Consider the following 20,420-nt stretch of genomic DNA (forward strand, 5'->3'; position numbering starts at 1 on the left):
CACCCATTGGCCAGTAGAAAAAATGCTCACGTAAATGCTAGTTCAAACCTATACATTTCACTCTTCTTACTGAGCTGTCAGAGGGGTGGAAATCTACTATAGCTATAATCTTTTTTTCCCCTTTTCTATTTTTCAGCCTCCCACATGCTTAGTGTTCATTTCTGCCTACTGAGTGTCTTGAATCTATAGCAGCATCTACATGTACTGCCTCCACAGTGGCTGATAATTTGCAGATAACTTGTGAACCAGACCCGTAAGAAACATCATGATATGTACTTTAGATTAATCATGGAAAAGGACAAGATGATGAAGAATCAGAAAGCAGTTTTCTTTTCCAATATTGATATTGCTTTCTTTGAGGTTAGATGAATGAGATATTCTTTAGAGTGGTTTATATCACATTTCATCACTTGGGGAAATAGGTCATTTTTACAAGAGCCGTTTAGAGACCTTTTAAATACATACAGGGCATATATTTAATACACCTTAGCATTTCCTCTGAGTAAGTCAGAGGAAATAAAGCAAGATGGTAGATAGCTACGATGTGATCAAGTAAGCAAATTAATGTTAAACTGCTTGTATTCTGTCTTGAAACCCTTGGTATAATTTTCAAAATTGCCTTTTATTGTTCCTTCAGTTACTTTCTAGAAATTTCCATCATTTGAAGGATTAATGGCTACCACTTTGTTGAACCTAGAGGGTGTCTGTGAACTTATTGGACACTACCTTATTAGAGCAGAAGTCTCCAGTGGACCATGAACTCTGCATGGCTGGGACTCTGAGCTTACCTCTTACTCACAAAACCTGCAGGGCTCTCAAATTCATGTTTAAAATGCAAGCTACTGACAAGGAATGGGTAAACACCCACTGCAATTTCCAACGCATGTGTATATACACTTTCCTCATCTATTCCTGGTGGGTAGGAGACCATGATTGAAAATTACTGAACTTAAAATGGTAGAAAATTTGAAGAGATTCTTTCTCCTTAAGTAGAGTGATTTATACTAATAGTGGGATGGGCTAAATACCTTCTTACTGTTTGTAGTCTACTGTGCTTCACATGCTTTTTCTAATTTTATCTTAACAACACATGTCTGAGGTTAGTACTGTTGTCTCTATTTTGGAGACGATGAGACTGAGTCCTACAAAGTTAGGTAACTTGTCCAAGGTCATACAGCTTGGAAGTGACAGAGCTGAGGTTCAAACATGTATGTCCTTGATCCTAGGATTCATGCCTTTTCCATCTGAGGACCACTGATTCTTATTTTGCGTATAAATGAAATATACACACACAGTCCCCCACACACCCCCGCCCACATAAGATATAGATATATTCTCCCATCCTCCGAAATGCTCATTGGAAAATGTAGACATCAAAAGGAAGCCTTTTTGCTTTGAATTGCAATTTAAGTAGCCATTACTTTGAACAAAGTGTAGTTTTATTAGTGAAGAACATCATTGAGTCATTGAGACTAATAATTTTGTGGAACAACATTATTAAGAAAAGCAATATGCTATTTAATGAGTGATACTTAAGTCATAAAGGAAAATTCAAACATCTGGAATATTTTTTAAGCAATATGCATTTATGCATGGAATGATGTTTTTCCCCTATGTCTTACAGGAAATAACATATAATTTGAGATGTATATGAGAGATTTTATGTTCATAGATATCTTTTTATTTCACTGAGCACATTAACAAAAATTATATTAAAATGAAAAATTACTTGATAGCTAATTCTCTGTGATGAAATTTTATCATGTCTTTAGTAACCCCATTATTGCTACTTTATCCCTCTTAGTAGGTTACTTGTCTAAAGAAAGGTTGTAGAAACCTTATTGGTTCACACACATACAACTTTACCACATTATTTTGGTGTTCGTTTGGGGGTGATATATTGACAAGTGTGGGGAAGTGATCAAAGTATGTGTAGTGTCTCAAGAAATTGCATCCTAAAGTTTTTAAGACTAGAAAATAGAGATTTGCATATGGTTGATATGCTTTCTTTTAAATACGTATTCACTAGGGGCAGTTATACCTGATGAATTTAAAGATGGAGTAATACAAGAGTTACAGAATCAGAGAATTTCTGAACCAGAAAGGGCCTTATAAATGAAGGGCTCTTGAAGTGAAAGTCGTCATTAGAAGATGAGTTCAGTGACTGTCCGAGACTAGAGCTCTAAGTCAACTAGTTTCTGAGATTACTGAGTCAGGCTTACAGCCGAACAAACCAAGTGAGTGATCACAGCAGGTGAGGGCTTTCAGCTTTCTGGTGTTGGAGAAAAAACTAAGAGTCATAGTGGAGATAATCTTATAACATGAGGAAAACAAATCACAAAAATAATGACACTTTTATTTCTTCTTATTAACACAAATGATATAAAACTTTAAGTGTTATATACCTTTTTAAATAATAGGATAAGCCTATTTTAAAAAATAACACGTTGCTAAATTATTTGTATTTTCTGAGTATAAAATTTGAACTTATTTTTATTAAAAATTTTATACATGTATGTAATGGGAAAAACACACATTTTTTGGTTGTTACCTAGGATCTGAAGGTTTGAACGGGCCAATGAGTATCCTCATCATTGAAGCATTCTTTGGAGGCTCCCATAAACAGCTGGTGGATCTTCTCCAAGAAGAGTTAGGAGACTGTGTCGTTCATACCCTTCCTGCAAAGAAATGGCATTGGAGAGCCCGGACATCTGCTTTATACTTCTCTCTGACCATTCCCATCAGTGAACATTACAGGTAATTAGAGCTCAGGATGCATTTTCAGCTTTTAAAAAAAAGTACCTGTTATAAGGATGTTGCTTCTCTATCAGTATCTTTGAGAATTTCTCCAACTATGGAATTGGTTATTATGACTACAGTAGATATTTCTTTAGAGAAAGCAGAGCAGTGGAGTACACTCATCCTCTAAGGACACCTGGTCAGTAGGAAAGAAGCTTCATTTAGAACCAACCATATGTGTTTTCTCATTGTCTTGTGATTTCATTCTGTATATAGGTGTGGGTATGGGTAACAATTTTTGGACTAAGAGAAGAGTAGATCTTCTAGTTTGGTTCATTGTATCTGCTCTGTACTAGGAACCAGAGTTGAAAGATGGATATGTCCAAGGCTTTAAAGTCTGTTGAGGTGGAGATAGGCAAGTGCAATGAGAGGTGAAAGATGGAGAGGTTGATTTGGATTGTGACAAACTGGAGGTGGCTTTATGGAGTTGGTAACCTTTGACTTATTCTTAAAGGATGAGTAGATTTGAGGGGCACAGAACTCAATTCTGAATTCTGGTTTGTTAGGAAGTAGGGACTAGGAGGACCTATTAGAAAGCATCTCATGAGCTGGGCATGGTGGCATGTGCCTCTGGTCTCAGTTACTCAGGAGGCTGAGATGGGAGGATTGCTTGAGCCCGGGAGTTCAAGGCTGCAGTGAGCCAGCCACTGCACTCCAGCCTGGGCAATGGAGTGAGACCCCCATCCCTAATAATGATAATAATAGTAATAATAATAATAATTTAGAAAATAAAAGAGTCTTATGGGACACACTGAAAAGATGGAGGTAAATACTCATTACATTTTTACTGAGGAAACAGTTAGGATGGAATCCCCTTGAACATCTCTTCCTCCTTATTCTCCATTTGTATGTATTCCTGTGTATTCTTCTGATAGTTAAATTGTGGAAGACTATCCTATGGTGGTTAACATAGCTAATGTTCTTGCCGTTTATTAATACAAATGATATAAAACTTGAAGTGTTATATACTTTTTTAAATAATGGGATAAGCCTGTGTGTAGGACTGCATTGGTTTGGGCAGGAATGAAAAGTCCTGGGCTGATAACGAATGGAGTTAGAGCAGATAGGTTCTTAGAGGAAGGGCATGTTGGAAGCTCCAGTGCCCATCTTGCCTCCAGTACCTCTACCCATCTGCTGCTTCTAAAGTGGCCACAGGAGACATAGCAGCTTGTGACTTAAATGTAGCTTGTTCCTAGTAGGAACCTGAGGGATTCAGAGAGTAACGATTTTCTGTATGAAAACCATGTATCGTCTCTGAGAATGCATAGTGTCAGATGGAATAGCAGTGAGCATTCCAGTTACATGGCTTAGGATTTTAAAGGTAAAATGCTGTTTTAGTGCGTATTCAGAATTTTGTATTTTTTTTGAGTTTAAAGTGTTTCCTTCTTTACATGATTTAATGTTTTATATTCTGATATCACTAAGTGAATATTGTTGATTCACTAATAGTATGAGGAATTTCAATGAACATGTTGATATAAAGGTTGTAAAGGCCATGATAAGACTATTGCTGTGTTGAAATATGTCTGTTTATGGTTGCTTTCACATCTCATTTAATTGTGTTTTTGCAGCACCAATTGTATTATATTACTTAAGGTCAAGTAATCCAGTTGACTTTATGGCACTTTTTCATTTAACAGTGCCATTCAGTATAATAAATTTCTACAGTGATTTGAACATTAAAATGAGCCATTTCTATATCCGTTGTTTGATTTCATTTTGATTATGCAGTTTTTCAGAATTACATTATTGTATCACAGATATATGTGTGTGATAGCATGCAAACACTTCTGTGCATATGGCTTCCCTACTCTCTTTGAAGCCTGAAGCATTTGAGGATAAGTGTCACAGTGCTCTTTGAAGCAGTCTTATTTGGGAGGTGGATATCTGAAAGATGGTGATATAAAGCCTTACTCTCCGATAGCCATAACCTCCACTGCCTAACAATGGTATCTGTCATCTTTCAAGGTATGCCATTTAGCCTTTGCAGTTAACTATACTAATCTAATCAGTCTTTAACCCAAAGACATGCCTCACCAGTTTAACTTATATTTGAACAATGATAACTTCTCTACTCTTTACCAAGTAACTTTTTTGAATACTTTTAGAAAAATAGCAGTAGCATGAAAACTTGATAGCATGATACTAAGTTAACAAATATGTGCATTCAATCCTAGATTGAAGTGCAAGAGTAACCTTTTGTTAACACTAAATAAGTCTGGGCTCTGTGGAGATTTTTAAAGATATGAAAAATTTTTGCTTTCCAGTTGTTACTCTTTTTGTATATTTGGTGCATGAAATCATTAAAACTCATAAAGGTAAAATGATAAGCACCAATATTGCCTACTATGCAAAATACTCTGAACAAATACGAGTGTGTCTGATGAGAAAGACTTTGAATGTAGATACATATTGGTGTTTTTCTCAGCTTCTGAACATGTATTGTTGCTGTTATAAGCTTACTATCTGTAAAGTATTTTATTATTAAAAGAATAAATGCTTCAGCCTAATTAATCATTTTGATTCTGCTTTATCTTGACAACTAAAAGAATATATCATGATTTATGTTAGAGCTGTTTCGTTTTATTATAGATTACGAAAGCTCAAGTTATTTTGTCAAAAGTAGTCAATAGTTATTGTTATTCTTAGATTCTATTATAGCTTTGCCTTAGAAACTTCACAAGATACAGAAAAAAAGTTTTGAATGTGGAGCCTGAGGGAAGGCATTAACTTGTGGGTTATGAAATGTTAATCATTCGTTCCAGGATGAAGCAGTTCCACTTTCTTAGACTGCACCCTAAACTAGGTATCGAGGATATTGTATTCACTTTTCATTCTGTAGTGTCTTTACTGAACTGAAAGAATCTCTGTTATTTAAAAATCATTTTTTCACCCTCAGATGCTGACAATTACATTTTTTGTTTCATCTGAGGTATTGTGACAGATACTGATCATTGCCCACTTAACAGCCCTTCTTCCTTGTTAACAGAATCACAGTTTTCTTTAGGATGGATAAATATCCAGCCCTTGGGAGTGAAGCAACATTGGCTTAAATTAGTTAGGATGATCTCATTCTCCTTTGCCAAATTTTCCCTACTCTCCTTGCAGCTTGGGTTGATCAGTCTCCAAGTTGTGGCAAATTGGAGTTAAGTGGGTGACTTCTGGGAGTTCTTCCAGCAAAGTGGTTTGATTTTAAATTTTACTTATAAAAGAAGGCCAACTCCCCTTTCCTACATTTGACTGGTTGTGATGTCTGCAACCATGAAGTACAAGTATGAGGACAGAACCCCTGGATTGCCATAAATGGCTGATGGGAGGCTACAAAGTGCCTGGATTAGTGGTGGATATGTGATTTGAGTTCAAGTCTGGCCACCTGCAAAGACTATATACTATTCGTTTTTCTTCTTCTTTTTTTTTTTTTTTATTATACTTTAAGTATTAGAGTACATGTGCACAATGTGCAGGTTTGTTACATATGTATACATGTGCCATGTTGGTTTGCTGTACCCATTAACTCGTCATTTAACATTAGGTATATCTCCTAATGCTATCCCTCCCCCCTTCCCCCACCCCACAACAGGCCCCAGTGTGTGATGTTCCCCTTTTTGTGTCCATGTGTTCTCATTGTTCAATTCCCACCTATGAGTGAGAACATGCGGTGTTTGGTTTTTTGTCCTTGTGATAGTTTGCTGAGAATGATGGTTTCCAGCTTCATCCATGTCCCTACAAAGGACATAAACTCATCATTTTTTATGGCTGCATAGTATTCCATGGTGTATATGTGCCACATTTTCTTAATCCAGTCTATCGTTGTTGGACATTTGGGTTGGTTCCAAGTCTTTGCTATTGTGAATAGTGCCGCAATAAACATACGTGTGCATGTGTCTTTATAGCAGCATGATTTATAATCCTTTGGGTATATACCCACTAATGAGATGGCTGGGTCAAATGGTATTTCTAGTTCTAGATCCCTGAGGAATTGCCACACTGACTTCCACAATGGTTGAACTAGTTTACAGTCCCACCAACAGTGTAAAAGTGTTCCTATTTCTCCACATCCTCTCCAGCACCTGTTGTTTCCTGACTTTTTAATGATTGCCATTCTAACTGGTGTGAGATAGTATCTCATTGTGGTTTTGATTTGCATTTCTCTGATGGCCAGTGATGATGAGCATTTTTTCATGTGTCTTTTGGCTGCATAAATGTCTTCTTTTGAGAAGTGTCTGTTCATATCCTTGGCCTACTTTTTGATGGGGTTGTTTGTTTTTTTCTTGTAAATTTGTTTGAGTTCATTGTAGATTCTGGATATTAGCCCTTTGTCAGCTGAGTAGATTGCAAAAACGTTCTCCCATTCTGTAGGTTGCCTGTTCACTCTGATGGTAGTTTCTTTTGCTGTGCAGAAGCTCTTTAGTTTAATTAGATCCCATTTGTCAATTTTGGCTTTTGTTGCCATTGCTTTTGGTGTTTTAGACATGAAGTCCTTGCCCATGCCTATGTCCTGAATGGTATTGCCTAGGCTTTCTTCTAGGGTTTTTATGGTTTTAGGTCTAACATGTAAGTCTTTAATCCATCTTGAATTAATTTTTGTATAAGGTGTAAGGAAGGGATCCAGTTTCAGCTTTCTACATATGGCTAGCCAGTTTTCCCAGCACCATTAATTAAATAGGGAATCCTTTCCCCATTTCTTGTTTTTGTCAGGTTTGTCTATTCGTTCTTCTTAAGCCCATTGTCTTAACAACTATTCTGTCTTAATTCCAGTTAAAGCATGGTAAATTATTTAATTAAACCTAAATATGTCTTGATTAAAATATATATTATTATATTTTACAATTAGAAGGAGGTATGGTACTTCTCCCAGTCTTGAGACATATTACAGTTCTTGATTCTTGTTGGAGGCTGGAGGGCCAGACACCAGGTGCTTTTCTGGGTCTGTGAATCTGTGATGTTCTCTTAATCTTCAGAAGTCACAGTTCGTTTGAATTTTCCTCTTTTGAGGCCTTCCTATCATTTAGCCTACTAGCTTCGCTATCCTATACTGCCTTGTTGTGGGTCTTCTTTTGGTTTGTTTTTGTACCAGTCTTGCTCTCCTGTCTAGCCAGCACACACCGCAGCCTAGTTCTAGACTTGCATGGCCCTTAGGGCTTCTTCCTCAGTATTTCATCTCACTGAAGTTTCCTCTGATTGACAGGATTGTTTAATTTAGGCATGCTGACTTTATGTTGAAAATGTAGCTGACCACAAATCTACTGAAATAGGATAATCCTGCAAACCAAATAACCAACCATTTGGTCAATCTCTGCCTCTTTCTGTCTGTCTCTTTGCTCTCTCTCCCACTCTTCTCTTTCTCATATACACATACATGTGTGTGCGCGCACACACACACACACACACTCGTTGTAAAACTAGAACTTAAACCTGTCATCATTGTCCCTAAAGGATGGTTTCTAGGCTTCACCTTTTCCATGTTTCTTTGTGTTACTTTGTCAGTGTTTTCAAGATGAAAATATTCCAGTTAGAAGGGGAACAAAGTTTTCTTGTTATCGAGTTTATAGTTTATTCTTACCACAGGTTGCCAATTCAAAAGTGTTTGTGTAGTTAGTAGCATGCACTGTGAAACCACTGCTTCCCAGGAGTTAAGTGCTTCAGTGCAACTTCAAGTAGACACTTTTAATATCCTTTCTAGCTTGTTTTAAAAAATAAAATGTTACACGTAAGGTTCTATATGGCTCCCTGGATACAAGACATTATTCCTAACAGACTCTGTGCTTTAAAGACTTCTAGGATAAATCTCCTGTATATTTACCCTTTGAAGTTTGACAACTGTATTTTAAAAGACAAGCTGGATGTTTATTACATTTTTACAGAGGGAAGACAATCATTATTTTTAATGAATGGAATGGAAAATAAAAGGGGAAAAAAACCCATCCCCAAATGGATGCAAAGTATACTATATAAAAGAGCTCTGACTGTAGAATAAGGACCATCATAGTTTTGCTTTTATAATTAATGTGCTTGTTTTTGACATATTGAGACTATTAGTCTGATTTTAGAGCACTTGTTACCTAGTTGCTTTTAAGTGTTTATGTCTTCATGGTTAGTCTCCATATGACAGGAAAAAAATTAGAAAAATGAACGATGTATTTAATTCTACTTTCATCTCCAACATTTATTTGTTTATATGAGAAAGATTTTCTGCTTTTATTAAGGTCTTAGTGTGTTTACTTTTGCTACTGTCTCTGATTTCCTGTACATGGGGCCTCTAGAGCTACGATGCAGATACTCTGTTGCCTTTCCTTTCCTTATCCTTTCTTTAGGCAGCTTTCATGGTTTCTTATTTTCTTGGGGTCACATTTCACCAGCTACCCTCTTTGGGGCACATTGTCCTTTCCATTAATGACCAATTCTTGTTCATCTTTCCTTTATTTATACTATTCTGTTGTTGAGGCCCTGGTGTTTGTTCACACCATGGACCTGCTGGTCTTCTGAGCTGCCATCCCACAAAGATAACTGCACAGGGAGAGCAGGAGCTGAGTCACAGCTGCTGCTCACAAAAGGGTAGTCATTTCATCCTTTTTATCTTTCTAAAGAACATAATTCTGTATTTCAGTGAATTTTTTCCTAAAGTCTCTGCTATGTTTTCCTTTGTTCACCATCTCATGCCGATAATAAAAATGTAACACTTCCCTTCTTTAGGAGAAATTACTGGTTGAATATGTGTAGTTGAGAGAGCACTGAGGGGTGGGATGGCTTGGTCAAAATTCCTCCAGACTAGTTATCTTTTGGTTCTTTTCTAAGCTCGTTTCCATTATTCTTTTCCGTCATTAGTATTTATTAAGAGCTTTTATGTTAAGAGCCAGTGCCTATGCTAGCACTGGTGATACAAAGCCAAACTTGACAAAACATGGACATATGGTGCTAGCACACAGCAAGCACTTAGTGAACCCTTTGTTGATTGAAAGAAAGCTTAGTGCCTATATCCATTTGCTGATACTTGTAACCTTGATTAAATAATCCCTGATTGAAAGCCATCCATGATTTCCTATTGCCTGTGTAAAATCCAGAGTATGCACAAGGTTGCTGTGGTCCACGCAATCTGGGCGCTGTCTGCCTCTGCAACATCATCTCCTCCCTCTTCTCGTTAATGTGCTGTGGCAGCACTGGCCTTGTTTACTCACTTTGAAACATCAAGCTTTTTCCTGCCTCAAGTCCTATTACTGCTTGCTGGTCCCTTTGTTGGCAATACTTACTCATGCCCCCAACCCACACCCCTTGTTCTTCATGGCTTTCTCAAGTCAGCTAAAGTTTCGTCATTTCAGAGAGTCCTTTTCCGAGCACCCAATCTAAAATGAGACCTCTATTTTAGCACTCTTTTTCTCCCTCTGTAATAGCATTTTATATAACTTGTAATAATTTTGTTTGCTTGATTTTTTTCTCCCCATTTTATTCTAAGCTTTAAGATGACAAGAGTCATATCTACCTTGTTTATCGTTTTATCCCTAGTACCTAGTATGCCACCTAGCAGATAGTAGTTGCTTAGAAAATGTGGTCGAAGGAATGATTTATTAGGGTTTGAAAAATATGGTTGCCATTTGCTTTGTTAATTTACTTACTTTTTTCCTGCTCTGAACACTACCAGTATCCTCTGCCTAAAGATATCATCTCTTCTACATAGAAACACAGAAACTAGTCACTTAAGGGCTGGTGTTACTCAGTTTTACTGGATTAAACTAAAGAATTCCATACACATTTTTTTCACTTTCATGGGTTATATTAATCAGACTGTGAAAGCTGCCATTATCTGTTATGTAAATTTTGACAAAAGAAAATATGATTTTCTGGAATTTCCCTTGTATAAAAGTATTTCTAGAAAAAAAGTTTCTTAGTTCAGGAAACATTAGTCTAGAACACGCTTGTCCAGCCTGCGACCCAGGACAGCTTTGAATGTGGCCCAACACAAATTCTTACATTTTCTAACTTTCTTAATACATTATGAGATTTTTTTTTTTAAGCTCATCAGCTGTTGTTATTGTTTGTGTATTTTATGTGTGGCCCAAGATGACTGTTTTTCCCACATGGCTGAGAGAAGCCAAAGATTGGACACCCCTGGTCTAGAACTTGCCTGTGATATTGTGTAAAATTTCATGTGATTATATTCTAAGGCTTTTTAGTTTTGACAGTGGCCACCCAGGAACAATGACTTTTAAACTTATGGAAGAGACACTATCAGAATAAATGACAGATTAGAATTTGGCCCAAAGAGGTATTTTGCTTGGATACTGCAATTGTTTAAACATTTTTTTAAATTGATGCTTTTAGACAGATAGACCTTCTTCATTTTGGTCACAAATACTACTGCTCACCATTGTTTTATAACAGCCTACTTTTCACATTTATGTTGCTTAACTGGACCATTTAGGCCTTTGTGTTTGTAGCCCCTGGCTTAGAATCTGCCCCCCCAAAAATGAATCTTTAAATGATCTTTAATAAAATATTTTAAATTGTATATATACATAAAAGAGATTGCCAAAAGAATAATAATCACTTGTGTTTGAAAGAAACAGCATACTATAGTAGGAGAATCAGCAGTCCTGGGTTTTAATCTCAGCTCTGCCATTAATTATTTGGCCTGAAAAAAAATCACTTTGGAGTATCAGTGTTAACTTTCGAGTATTTAATTTTTTTTTCATTTGTAACTGAAGGTTTATGATTTTATCTGTTCCTAAGTTTTATGATGTCATGAACAAAGAATTAACATCAAGATCAAGATTTAAGGAATTTGTCGTGTCTCTCATTCAACTTTGTCAGCTCATTCACTGCTTCATTTAACTTAATTTAAATTTTTCCTAGGCTTATTTGTACATCTCCTTGAATTAAAGAATATATATATTCAACTTTAATTTTTGGAGCTAGAGATTTTTGGAGAATAAGTGTAACAGTGCTTCTATCTTCAGAGTCACTCTAATATGATATCTTATTTGTTCAGATTTCCTTTTTCAGCCTCAGCCCTTCATGATTATTTGACTTTTCAAAGAGAAGGCATTTGACTGTCATGTTAGCTATGTCTCTCTACAGGGCATTTGACATGTGACATAGGACATGTATACCATATACTCATGATATTACTGTAGAACTCACACAGAATACTCAGTTCTACAGGAGGGCAGTATTCACTAAAGAAGTTCAGAAGAAGGCTGGGCACAGTGGCTCACGCTTGTAATCCCAACAATGTGGGAGGCCGAGGCGGGCGGATCACCTGGGGTCAGGAGTTCGAGACCAGCCTGGCCAACATGGTGAAACCCTGTCTCTACTAAAAATACCAAAAATTAGCCAGGCGTAGTGGTGGGCGCCTGTAATCCCTGCTACCAGGAGGCTGAGATAGGACAATCGCTTGAACCTGGGAGGTGGAGGTTGCAGTGAGCCGAGATTGTGTCATTGCACTCCAGCCTAGGCAACAAGAGTGAAACTCCATCTCAAAAAAAAAAAAAAAAAAAAAAAAAAAAAAAAAAAAAAAGTACAGTACAGAGAAGTGGGTTTAATTCTTGCTTAGCAAATTCTGACATAGATCTAAGGCGATGTTAAAGATTTTGGTAAATAGAGATGAAATGGAAGAGCACTGTAGGAAAAGGAAGTATTGTGAACAAAAGTTCACAGGAAAAATAGGGAAATGTTTGGAAACTTTAAAAGCTTGGTTTAGCATGAACGTATTCTGAGTTAGGAGGAGTTATAGGAGATCAGGTTGGGTGATTTTCTAGTTTATATGCATTCTTAAATTCAAGATTAAGAATTTGTAGAGCTTTTACTATAGGTGATGGGCAGCATTTGAAAGCTCTGTTGCTCTGGACTCTTGTGTGATACAAACTCAATTCAAAATCACATAAACATGAAAGAAAATGTAATTGAGTCATGTAACTGAAAGTTTTAGGGTGATTGGCTATGGGCAAGCTGGATCCAGAGATGTCATTTGTTCTCCTGCATCCTTGACTCTTCTTTCCTGTGTTTTGGCTGTATGCTAGAACAGGCTGTTTCCATGTGGATCACTCCCAGAGCTAAGCTTATATTCCACCAGCTTAGTTGCCTTATCTGCGAGTACCTCTTTTTTTCAGAAGTTCTAACAAAGTCTTGAGATGAACCAACTGTACCTTTTTGTATCATGTGGCCTTTGGACTTGTTAATGAAGCAGAAGGCATCTGATATCATGTTTGGCAAGGCCTATATTACATCATCACTTCAGAATCAGGAAGCGGAGTCAACCCCATTCAAAGCACATGAATTGAGTACAGGAGAGCAAAAGGAAAATTACATTACATTTCTGGGTTGTTTTTTTTTTTTTTTAAACAAATCTTGCTCTGTTGGAGTGTAGTAGTACAGTCATAGCTCACTGCAGTCTTCAACTCCTCAGCTCAAATGATCCTCCCACCTCAGCCTCCCGTAGTAGCTAGTCCTAGCTAGTACAGGTGTGTGCAACCATGCCCAGCTACGTTTTAGTTTTATTTTGCAGAGATAGTGTCTTGCTATGTCGCCCAGGTTGGCCTTGAACTCTTAGCCTCAGGTTATCCTCCCACCTTGGCCTCCTGAAGTTCAGGAATTACAGGCATGAGCCACTGTGTGTGACCCACTGCTGGGATTTAAATAAGGGGAAATGATGCTTTTTCAGGTAAAAACACCGATGAGTGCTATAATAGAACATGAGACTGAGGTAAGGAAAACTGGATAGGACGATTATTACAGCAGTATTGGATGGAGACTATTGATGAGTATAGGAGATGATCATTGGATTCTAAATATCTAATAGAAAAATAGTGAGATTCTAAATGAGAACATTAATAGTAGGAATGGAAGGCAGCAAAGGAACTAGCAATATGGATGAAAGTTGTGTTATTTGCATTTTACTAGTTATGAAATTTGTCTGGAACGGAACTGAAATTTACCTTTGTCCGATCTATGTGAAAAGGATTTGGGATATAAATTAATTTAGTCAAAATTACAGAGGTCGCAATTAAACTACTTTAGTGGTTATAATTATTTTAAAAACTAGATAATGCTAATAATAAATTTTTCATATTTACTCATTACATTGGCTTAGTAAGTGTTTTGGCAGCATTTTAGGTTACTCCATGCACATAAATGTTCTCAAATTTTTCTTTAAAAATCTAATGTAATACTGCTTTCTTCCACTTAAATGCAATTACATATATACATATACACACATCCATATGTCTACATATATATATATATATATATACACACACAAATATACAGTCATGTGCCATATAACATTTTGGTCAATGATAGATTGCATGTGCAATGGTGGTCCCATACGATTATAATTGCCTATTTTTACTACAGAATTTACCTTTTCTGTGCTTAGATACACAAATACTTACCATTGTGTTATAGTTGCCTATGATATTAAATAGAGTAACATGCTGTACAGGTTTGTAGCCTAGGAGCAATAGGCTATGCAAATACAGCATGGGGGTGTCCAGATCTGTGTAAGTATACTCTATGATGCTCCCACAATAAGAAAATTGCCTGGGACGCTGCGAAGATGGCGGAGGAAGGCGTGCCTCCCTAAACTGGCCTCTGGGCCGGGGGTGGGCAGCCCCCGGGAGGCCGAGTGCATCTGTTGGACCGTGCGAGGAGAAGAAAAAAGAGAGATCGGCCAGAGGAAAGGAACTAACCGAACATTCTTCCTCTCCACCTTACAGAGGGGAGTGGTCATCTACGCTAAAGTAAAGTGTCACGCGCGTCCGTGCGAAGAGACCACCAAACAGGCTTTGTGTTTCTTATCACAGGAAGAAAATTTTCCTTGACTTTTAGGTGCTTTTATATTCATCTCAAAAACAAAATTCTGAACTCAGGACTTGGCAGGTTGTCTCTATGTTGTCTCCTAGAGTGGGTAGTCCTGCTTCTTTTACCCAGTTACTTTCTCTATTCTTGAAATGTGGCTATCACTTCTGTACACATTACCTCCATAATTTGGAATGGAAAAGGCCACTTTTCTTTTTGTTCTGCCTCTCAAATTCAACACAGAGGAGCTCCTAGGATTCCAGTTATCCTGCTAACATCTCCAGGAAGAAAGAAGCAACTCGCATGGGTCTTCTGCTGTTTGCTTAATTATAAAGACATCATTTTGCAAGCTGAAGGCTGAGTTTCATTTGAAACAGGTGCTTAGGTGGTGATATTTGTGAATACCTTTCATTCCAAGCAAGAAGACCAAAGAAGTAGCAAGTATGGATGACTTCAGGGTTTAAAAAAAATGTCTTCCAGTTTCAGCCACTACCATGATAAGCACAGTTGAGACTGCAGCAGTAAATTCCAAATATGTGTTTCTAATTTGACATGAAAGATACTAAAAATTGATATTTGTACATTTAAATCCTGGCTCATCCTGTGACATAGATTTACTGAATAGGAACAAAGGCCCAATTTTAAACAAAAACCTAGGCTGGGTGTGGTGGCTCACGCCCGTGGTCCCAGCACTTTGGGAGGCTGAGGCAGGCGAATCACCTGAGGTTGGGAGTTTAAGACCAGCATGACCAACGTGGAGAAACCCCATCTCTACTAAAAATAGAAAATTAGCCAGGCGTGGTGGTACATGCCTGTAATCCCGGCTACTCGGGAGGCTGAGGCAGGAGAATTGCTTGAACTTGGGAGGCAGAGGTTGCAGTGAACTGAGATTGCACCACTGCACTCCAGTCTGGGCGACAGAGTGAGACTCCATCTCAGAAAAATAAAAAAAAACTTCGGGCATAGAGGAGTCAGGGGCAGAGGGGGGAGGATGAGAGAATTTTCCATGTAACTCCTTTTCCTTAAGAAAAAGAAGCAAAAATGCCTCATGAAGTGCCATGTGACTTTGTGGTGTTTCACATTATATAGCTACATTTTTTTGTAAACGCATAAGATTAACTCTTCCTGCAACCCAAGGTGGATACTTGGATGTTTGATTTTTATTTATTTATTTATTTATTTTTTGAGGCAGGGTCTCTCTCTGTTGCCCAGGCTGGAGAGACTGGCGTGATCTCTGCTCACTGCAGTCTCTCCCACCCGGGTTCAAGTGATTCTCCTGCCTTGGCCTCCCAAGTAGCTGGGACTGCAGGCACGCACCACCACGCTCAGCCTGATTTCTTGCTCTAGATATTAGATATAATGTTAGGCTGAAAAGGCTGGGACTCAGGTACTTTCCCCAGTTGGGACTGAACTTTCTCATCAGAGAATGGGCCTCAGAAGCAATGTTCCCAAATTTGTGGTTGGGTCATCGTGGAAAAGAAACCTCAAACAAGAAAAATAATTACAATAAAAAAAAAAAAAGAAAATTGCCTAATGACAATTTCTCAGAAAGTATCATCATTAAGCAATGTATGACTGTATATGTAAATACACACAATCAATAAGTGATTCATTATTTGGCATTAACTTGTCAAACTTATCACTTTCCCTCCTGCCAAAAAGTAAGATATTAAGTGCATCTGTAGAGTTCATGTATTATGCTAGATCTCAGAGGGAAAATGAATGAGTAAAGTTTCTGCTCGTTACTATGCTTGGTATATAGTTCAGAAAAGCCAGTTTCCTCCTCAGTGATCTGGAATAGCAGGCATACATTTGATGAACACACATTACGTGCTAGGCACAAATGATACAAAGGTGAATAAGGCAATATGCTTTAGGAAGTAAATTTCTTCTTTTGAATATAGTTCTGAGGTTTTTTTGTTTGTCGACTTTGGTACCATTTGAACAATGTTCACTTGAGTCAGCATTCTGAAAGGGTCATTTACTAATATGTTTCTAAGAAAATTTCCCACACTTGGTAACCTATCTTTCACTGTAGTAGGGATCTAAAATGTAGGATATGGGGGGATTTTGGCTCATAGTTTCTCTGTGTATCCAGTATTGATACAGATATTTATTTGTATTCAGACTTTTTGGTGGTTCCAAGATTTTTATAAAATTAAAGTAGATAAGAATGTGAATTAGTTTTTGTCATTATTTTTTCCTTTATCATAAATTTAAATACAATGAGAAATATTTTCATAAAAGCCAATATAATTCAAAGCGTATATTATATGTATATTTCATGTGTGTGTGTGTGTGTGTCTATGTGTGTATGCACGTGCACATGTAGCAATTGTATTATGGAGTTTCTCATTCAAAGGTAATGATTCTTAGCTTTCATTTTGTATCATTTGCTTAGTATTAGAAAAAGCCTCAGGATTTTCAAAGGGAATTTTTAACTTTTTAAAACAGAAAAAATGAACTCACTTTTATTGAAAAGTATTTTTCTATACTATTTTGTAAGAGGATCACTGCTAGGAAACCAAGCAATAGCTCAATGCCATTACTGCGAAGATTTAAGAATCCTTGACTTACTATTTTATTATAATTGATGGGAATGAAGAGATGATAACTTTTTAATATAAAGAGTGATTTTAGGATTATGCAGTTATTTTAGTAGCAATATTATTATTTTTCCAAGTCTTCAAAGATATTTAATGACATTCATATTTTATTTGCAGTATTTTTTGAAAGAGAAGCAGAGGTTAAGAATTGAGGTCTTATTTGCTCTGAAATTTGAGCCCTGTTTAATATGTCAGTAGACTTTACGAAAGTAACCATTTCTTTGATTTTGGTATTTAGAACTAGGAATAGAAAAAGGAAAATGCACATACGTACACATACACATAAGAAATAGAAACAGGGGCAGTTTTAGAATTGAACTACCTGAGAAATGTTCAGGCTTTTGGAAACATGAACTTAATATTTGTCTTCTTTCAATCAGTTTTATTTTAGATAAAATGCTGGCAGATGGTAGTGATCTACGTGAACACAGTTGAGTTTTCTTTATTTTTTCCATGGAAAAAAGCTCCCAGAAACTTTTGTTCTTTAATATGTTCAGCATGCATATGTTTTACATGTATTAATGAGTATTAAAAATGCAGGTCCTAATTAGATGTCTAAATCTGAGAGGAGTTGTGGTGAGTACCAGCCTCTTAGAATTATTAAAAAAATACAGTTTTGAGGAACAGGAGTTTCTTTTTTGCTGTGACATCTTTCAGCCTTCTCCTGTTCCAGAAGGAATTTGCATTATAAATGCTTCTCAGCTACTATGTGCTAGGGTTTCTACTAGATATTGTGAGTTTTGATGATAAACCTTCAGATGTTGATGACGTCAAAACTTGGGAGAATTCAGGATATTTATGTTCTATTATCACCTGTTTTATAGGAAAAAAGGTAATACCTTTTTTTACTTGTTTAAATATTTAGGCTTTAGATGGGGCATGAATAGTTACAAATTTTTGATATGCCTTATATTTTAGAAAACTGGTAGAAAAATCTGAAATACTATGTTGCAACCTGGTTTTGTTTGGTACTTTAGTTTTACATTTTAAAATGTGGGGGGTAGTGGTGGGGAAATCCCTTCACTCCAGATTTATCTAAGAGTCACCTGAAGTCTTTCTTCTAATAGAGTATAATGAAATGGTGCCGTCTGAATCAGTATTTCCACATTTGCAATTTTGGATATTCAGTTTGTACTCATCAACATTTATCTACATTTCTGTTTTATTTTTAAATTTGCCATGCAATCCTCTTTTAGCTAATAAGCACATCTAACCAAGAATGCCTTCCGTTTTTCATAGACATCGAGTATTAATTGTTCTCTCACTTATTTTGTCTTACCGACTAATGTGTTTGTTCTTATTTTGTATTACCGAGTAATGTATTTGTTCACAACTCCAAACCACAAATTAGGCACATAGGTACCGACTATTCCCAACTTACAAATATTAGCCCATGCAGTGTGAATTTCTTCAATGTTTGGGCATTCCTAGGAACATATGATGGTTTTTGATGTTCTCTCTTGTACCTATTAGACATTTTATTACATAGGAGCCCAGAGAGACGAGGAAAGAGCCTTGGACTAGAAGTCAGGCGAGCTAAATGCAAGCCCAATTCAGCCACTTAACTTTAAAAGTGCAAATCACTCTCATTCTGTATCATCATCTGCTAAATGGTGAAAATAAAAATAATACTCTTCCCTTTTATCTTCAAGATTTGTGAGGATCAAATGAGATAATAATCTTCCAGGAATATTTTGTAAACTGGAGTAAATAATGTTTTAAAGTTGGAAATGTTTTAGTTAGAATTTGTAGGGTTCCCCTAAGTGGCTGATTTGCTCTGAGTTTTTTTTTTTTAATTATTTAATCTCTAGTCTCTGTTTATTTTAGAATGTGAGTAGGAGAGATGACGTAGAATTAATACTTTTTAAAAAACGTAGTGCTTAAAGAGTGTTTGGCCCAAAACCATAATGTACTCCTTTTATTCCTCAGTTATAGGTGGTTTGATAGGCACAATGATAGAGCGGGAAGAAATAATAGAGGGAATATTGTTTGCAGATTTTTATTCTCTCTTTTAACTATTTCAGTTCTGGTATCAATTTTGAATTATAGCTAAATATCAGCAATCAAATATTTGGGGGTGCTGGGCACAGTGGCTCATGTCTCTAATAACAGTGTTTTGGGAGGCTGAGGCAGAAGGATTGCTTGAGGTCAGGAGTTTGAGACCTTTCTTGGCAACATAGCAAGACTCTGTTGTTACAAAAAAATTAAAAAAAATTATTAGCCAGGTGTTGTGGTGTGCACCTGTAGTTCCAGTTACTTGGGAGGCTGTGGTGGGATGATCACTTGAGCCCAGGAATTTGAGGTTATAATGAGCTACGATCCTGTCACTGCACTCCAGCCTAGGTGACAGGGCGAGACCTTCTCTCTTTAAATACACACACACACGTAATATATATTACGTGTATATGTAACATAATATATACGTAACATAATATATTATATATACATTATATATTATATATAACAATATATAATATATAATGTATATATAATAGGTATAGTAATGGATTAAAATAGTGGTCATTTTATGTCATTTTATGTTTTTGTAATTAGAAAAGTAAATTAAGAATACTTCACTTTAATTCATTTTCTTCAGTTAACATTTATGTAATACCTCTTATTTTATAAGACTTTGCTACTAGGTACTTGATTCAGAAATGTCTGTAAGAATTATCTGTATGAAAAAGATAACATGGAAAGTGGTTGAATTGCTCTCTTATCTAGTGAACACTAAAGAATTCTTAAAGAAATAAAAGGTGTATAGTTGTCTCTTGTATCTGAAGGTTTGATGATGTCTGTAGCCTTTTTAAGGAAAAGCAGTATTTCATATCTGTGGTAGAATGAGACTAACTTTCTAATACAAAGTAGTTATTTCACACTTATACATCATCTCTTTGCTTAAGCCCCAAGGAAAAGAATTATGTGAATCTCTGCACATGATGATATTTCTCACATTAATTTTAATAAAAGAACAACAACTGAACATCATAGCTGCCAAAAAAAATTAGATAAATGAAAATAAATGTTCTAATGTACATTCTTCAAATTGATACCAGCTTTAGTAAACATAATAAAAGTTTCTTGTTCATAAGGGAAATTGTGAATGGAATAGTAATTGGTCATTTCATGTCAGCTGTGTCACTGGTCATCTATTAGTGCAAATTATTTAGCTTGAACATGTCTTTGAAACTTACAAATATGCTGAAAGCATTGTATTAGTAGGTA

General features: G+C 36.4%; 1 protein-coding gene across 9 annotated transcripts in view; it reads left to right on the plus strand.

Annotated features, from left to right (window-relative positions):
• Window positions 1–20,420, plus strand: part of GTDC1 (glycosyltransferase like domain containing 1) — a 453,744-nt gene that overhangs the window by 120,533 nt on the left and 312,791 nt on the right. For 7 of the 9 annotated variants that reach the window (XM_030801486.1, XM_030801481.1, XM_030801480.1 and 4 more), the window contains one exon: window positions 2,556–2,757. In XM_030801486.1, coding sequence (XP_030657346.1) covers window positions 2,579–2,757 — 179 coding nt within the window. In that variant the 5' untranslated portion in view covers window positions 2,556–2,578. The other 2 variants (XM_030801478.1, XM_030801479.1) reach the window with 2 other exon arrangements.

This window comes from Nomascus leucogenys, chromosome 20, assembly GCF_006542625.1.
Source record: "Nomascus leucogenys isolate Asia chromosome 20, Asia_NLE_v1, whole genome shotgun sequence".
Lineage (NCBI taxonomy): Eukaryota > Metazoa > Chordata > Mammalia > Primates > Hylobatidae > Nomascus > Nomascus leucogenys.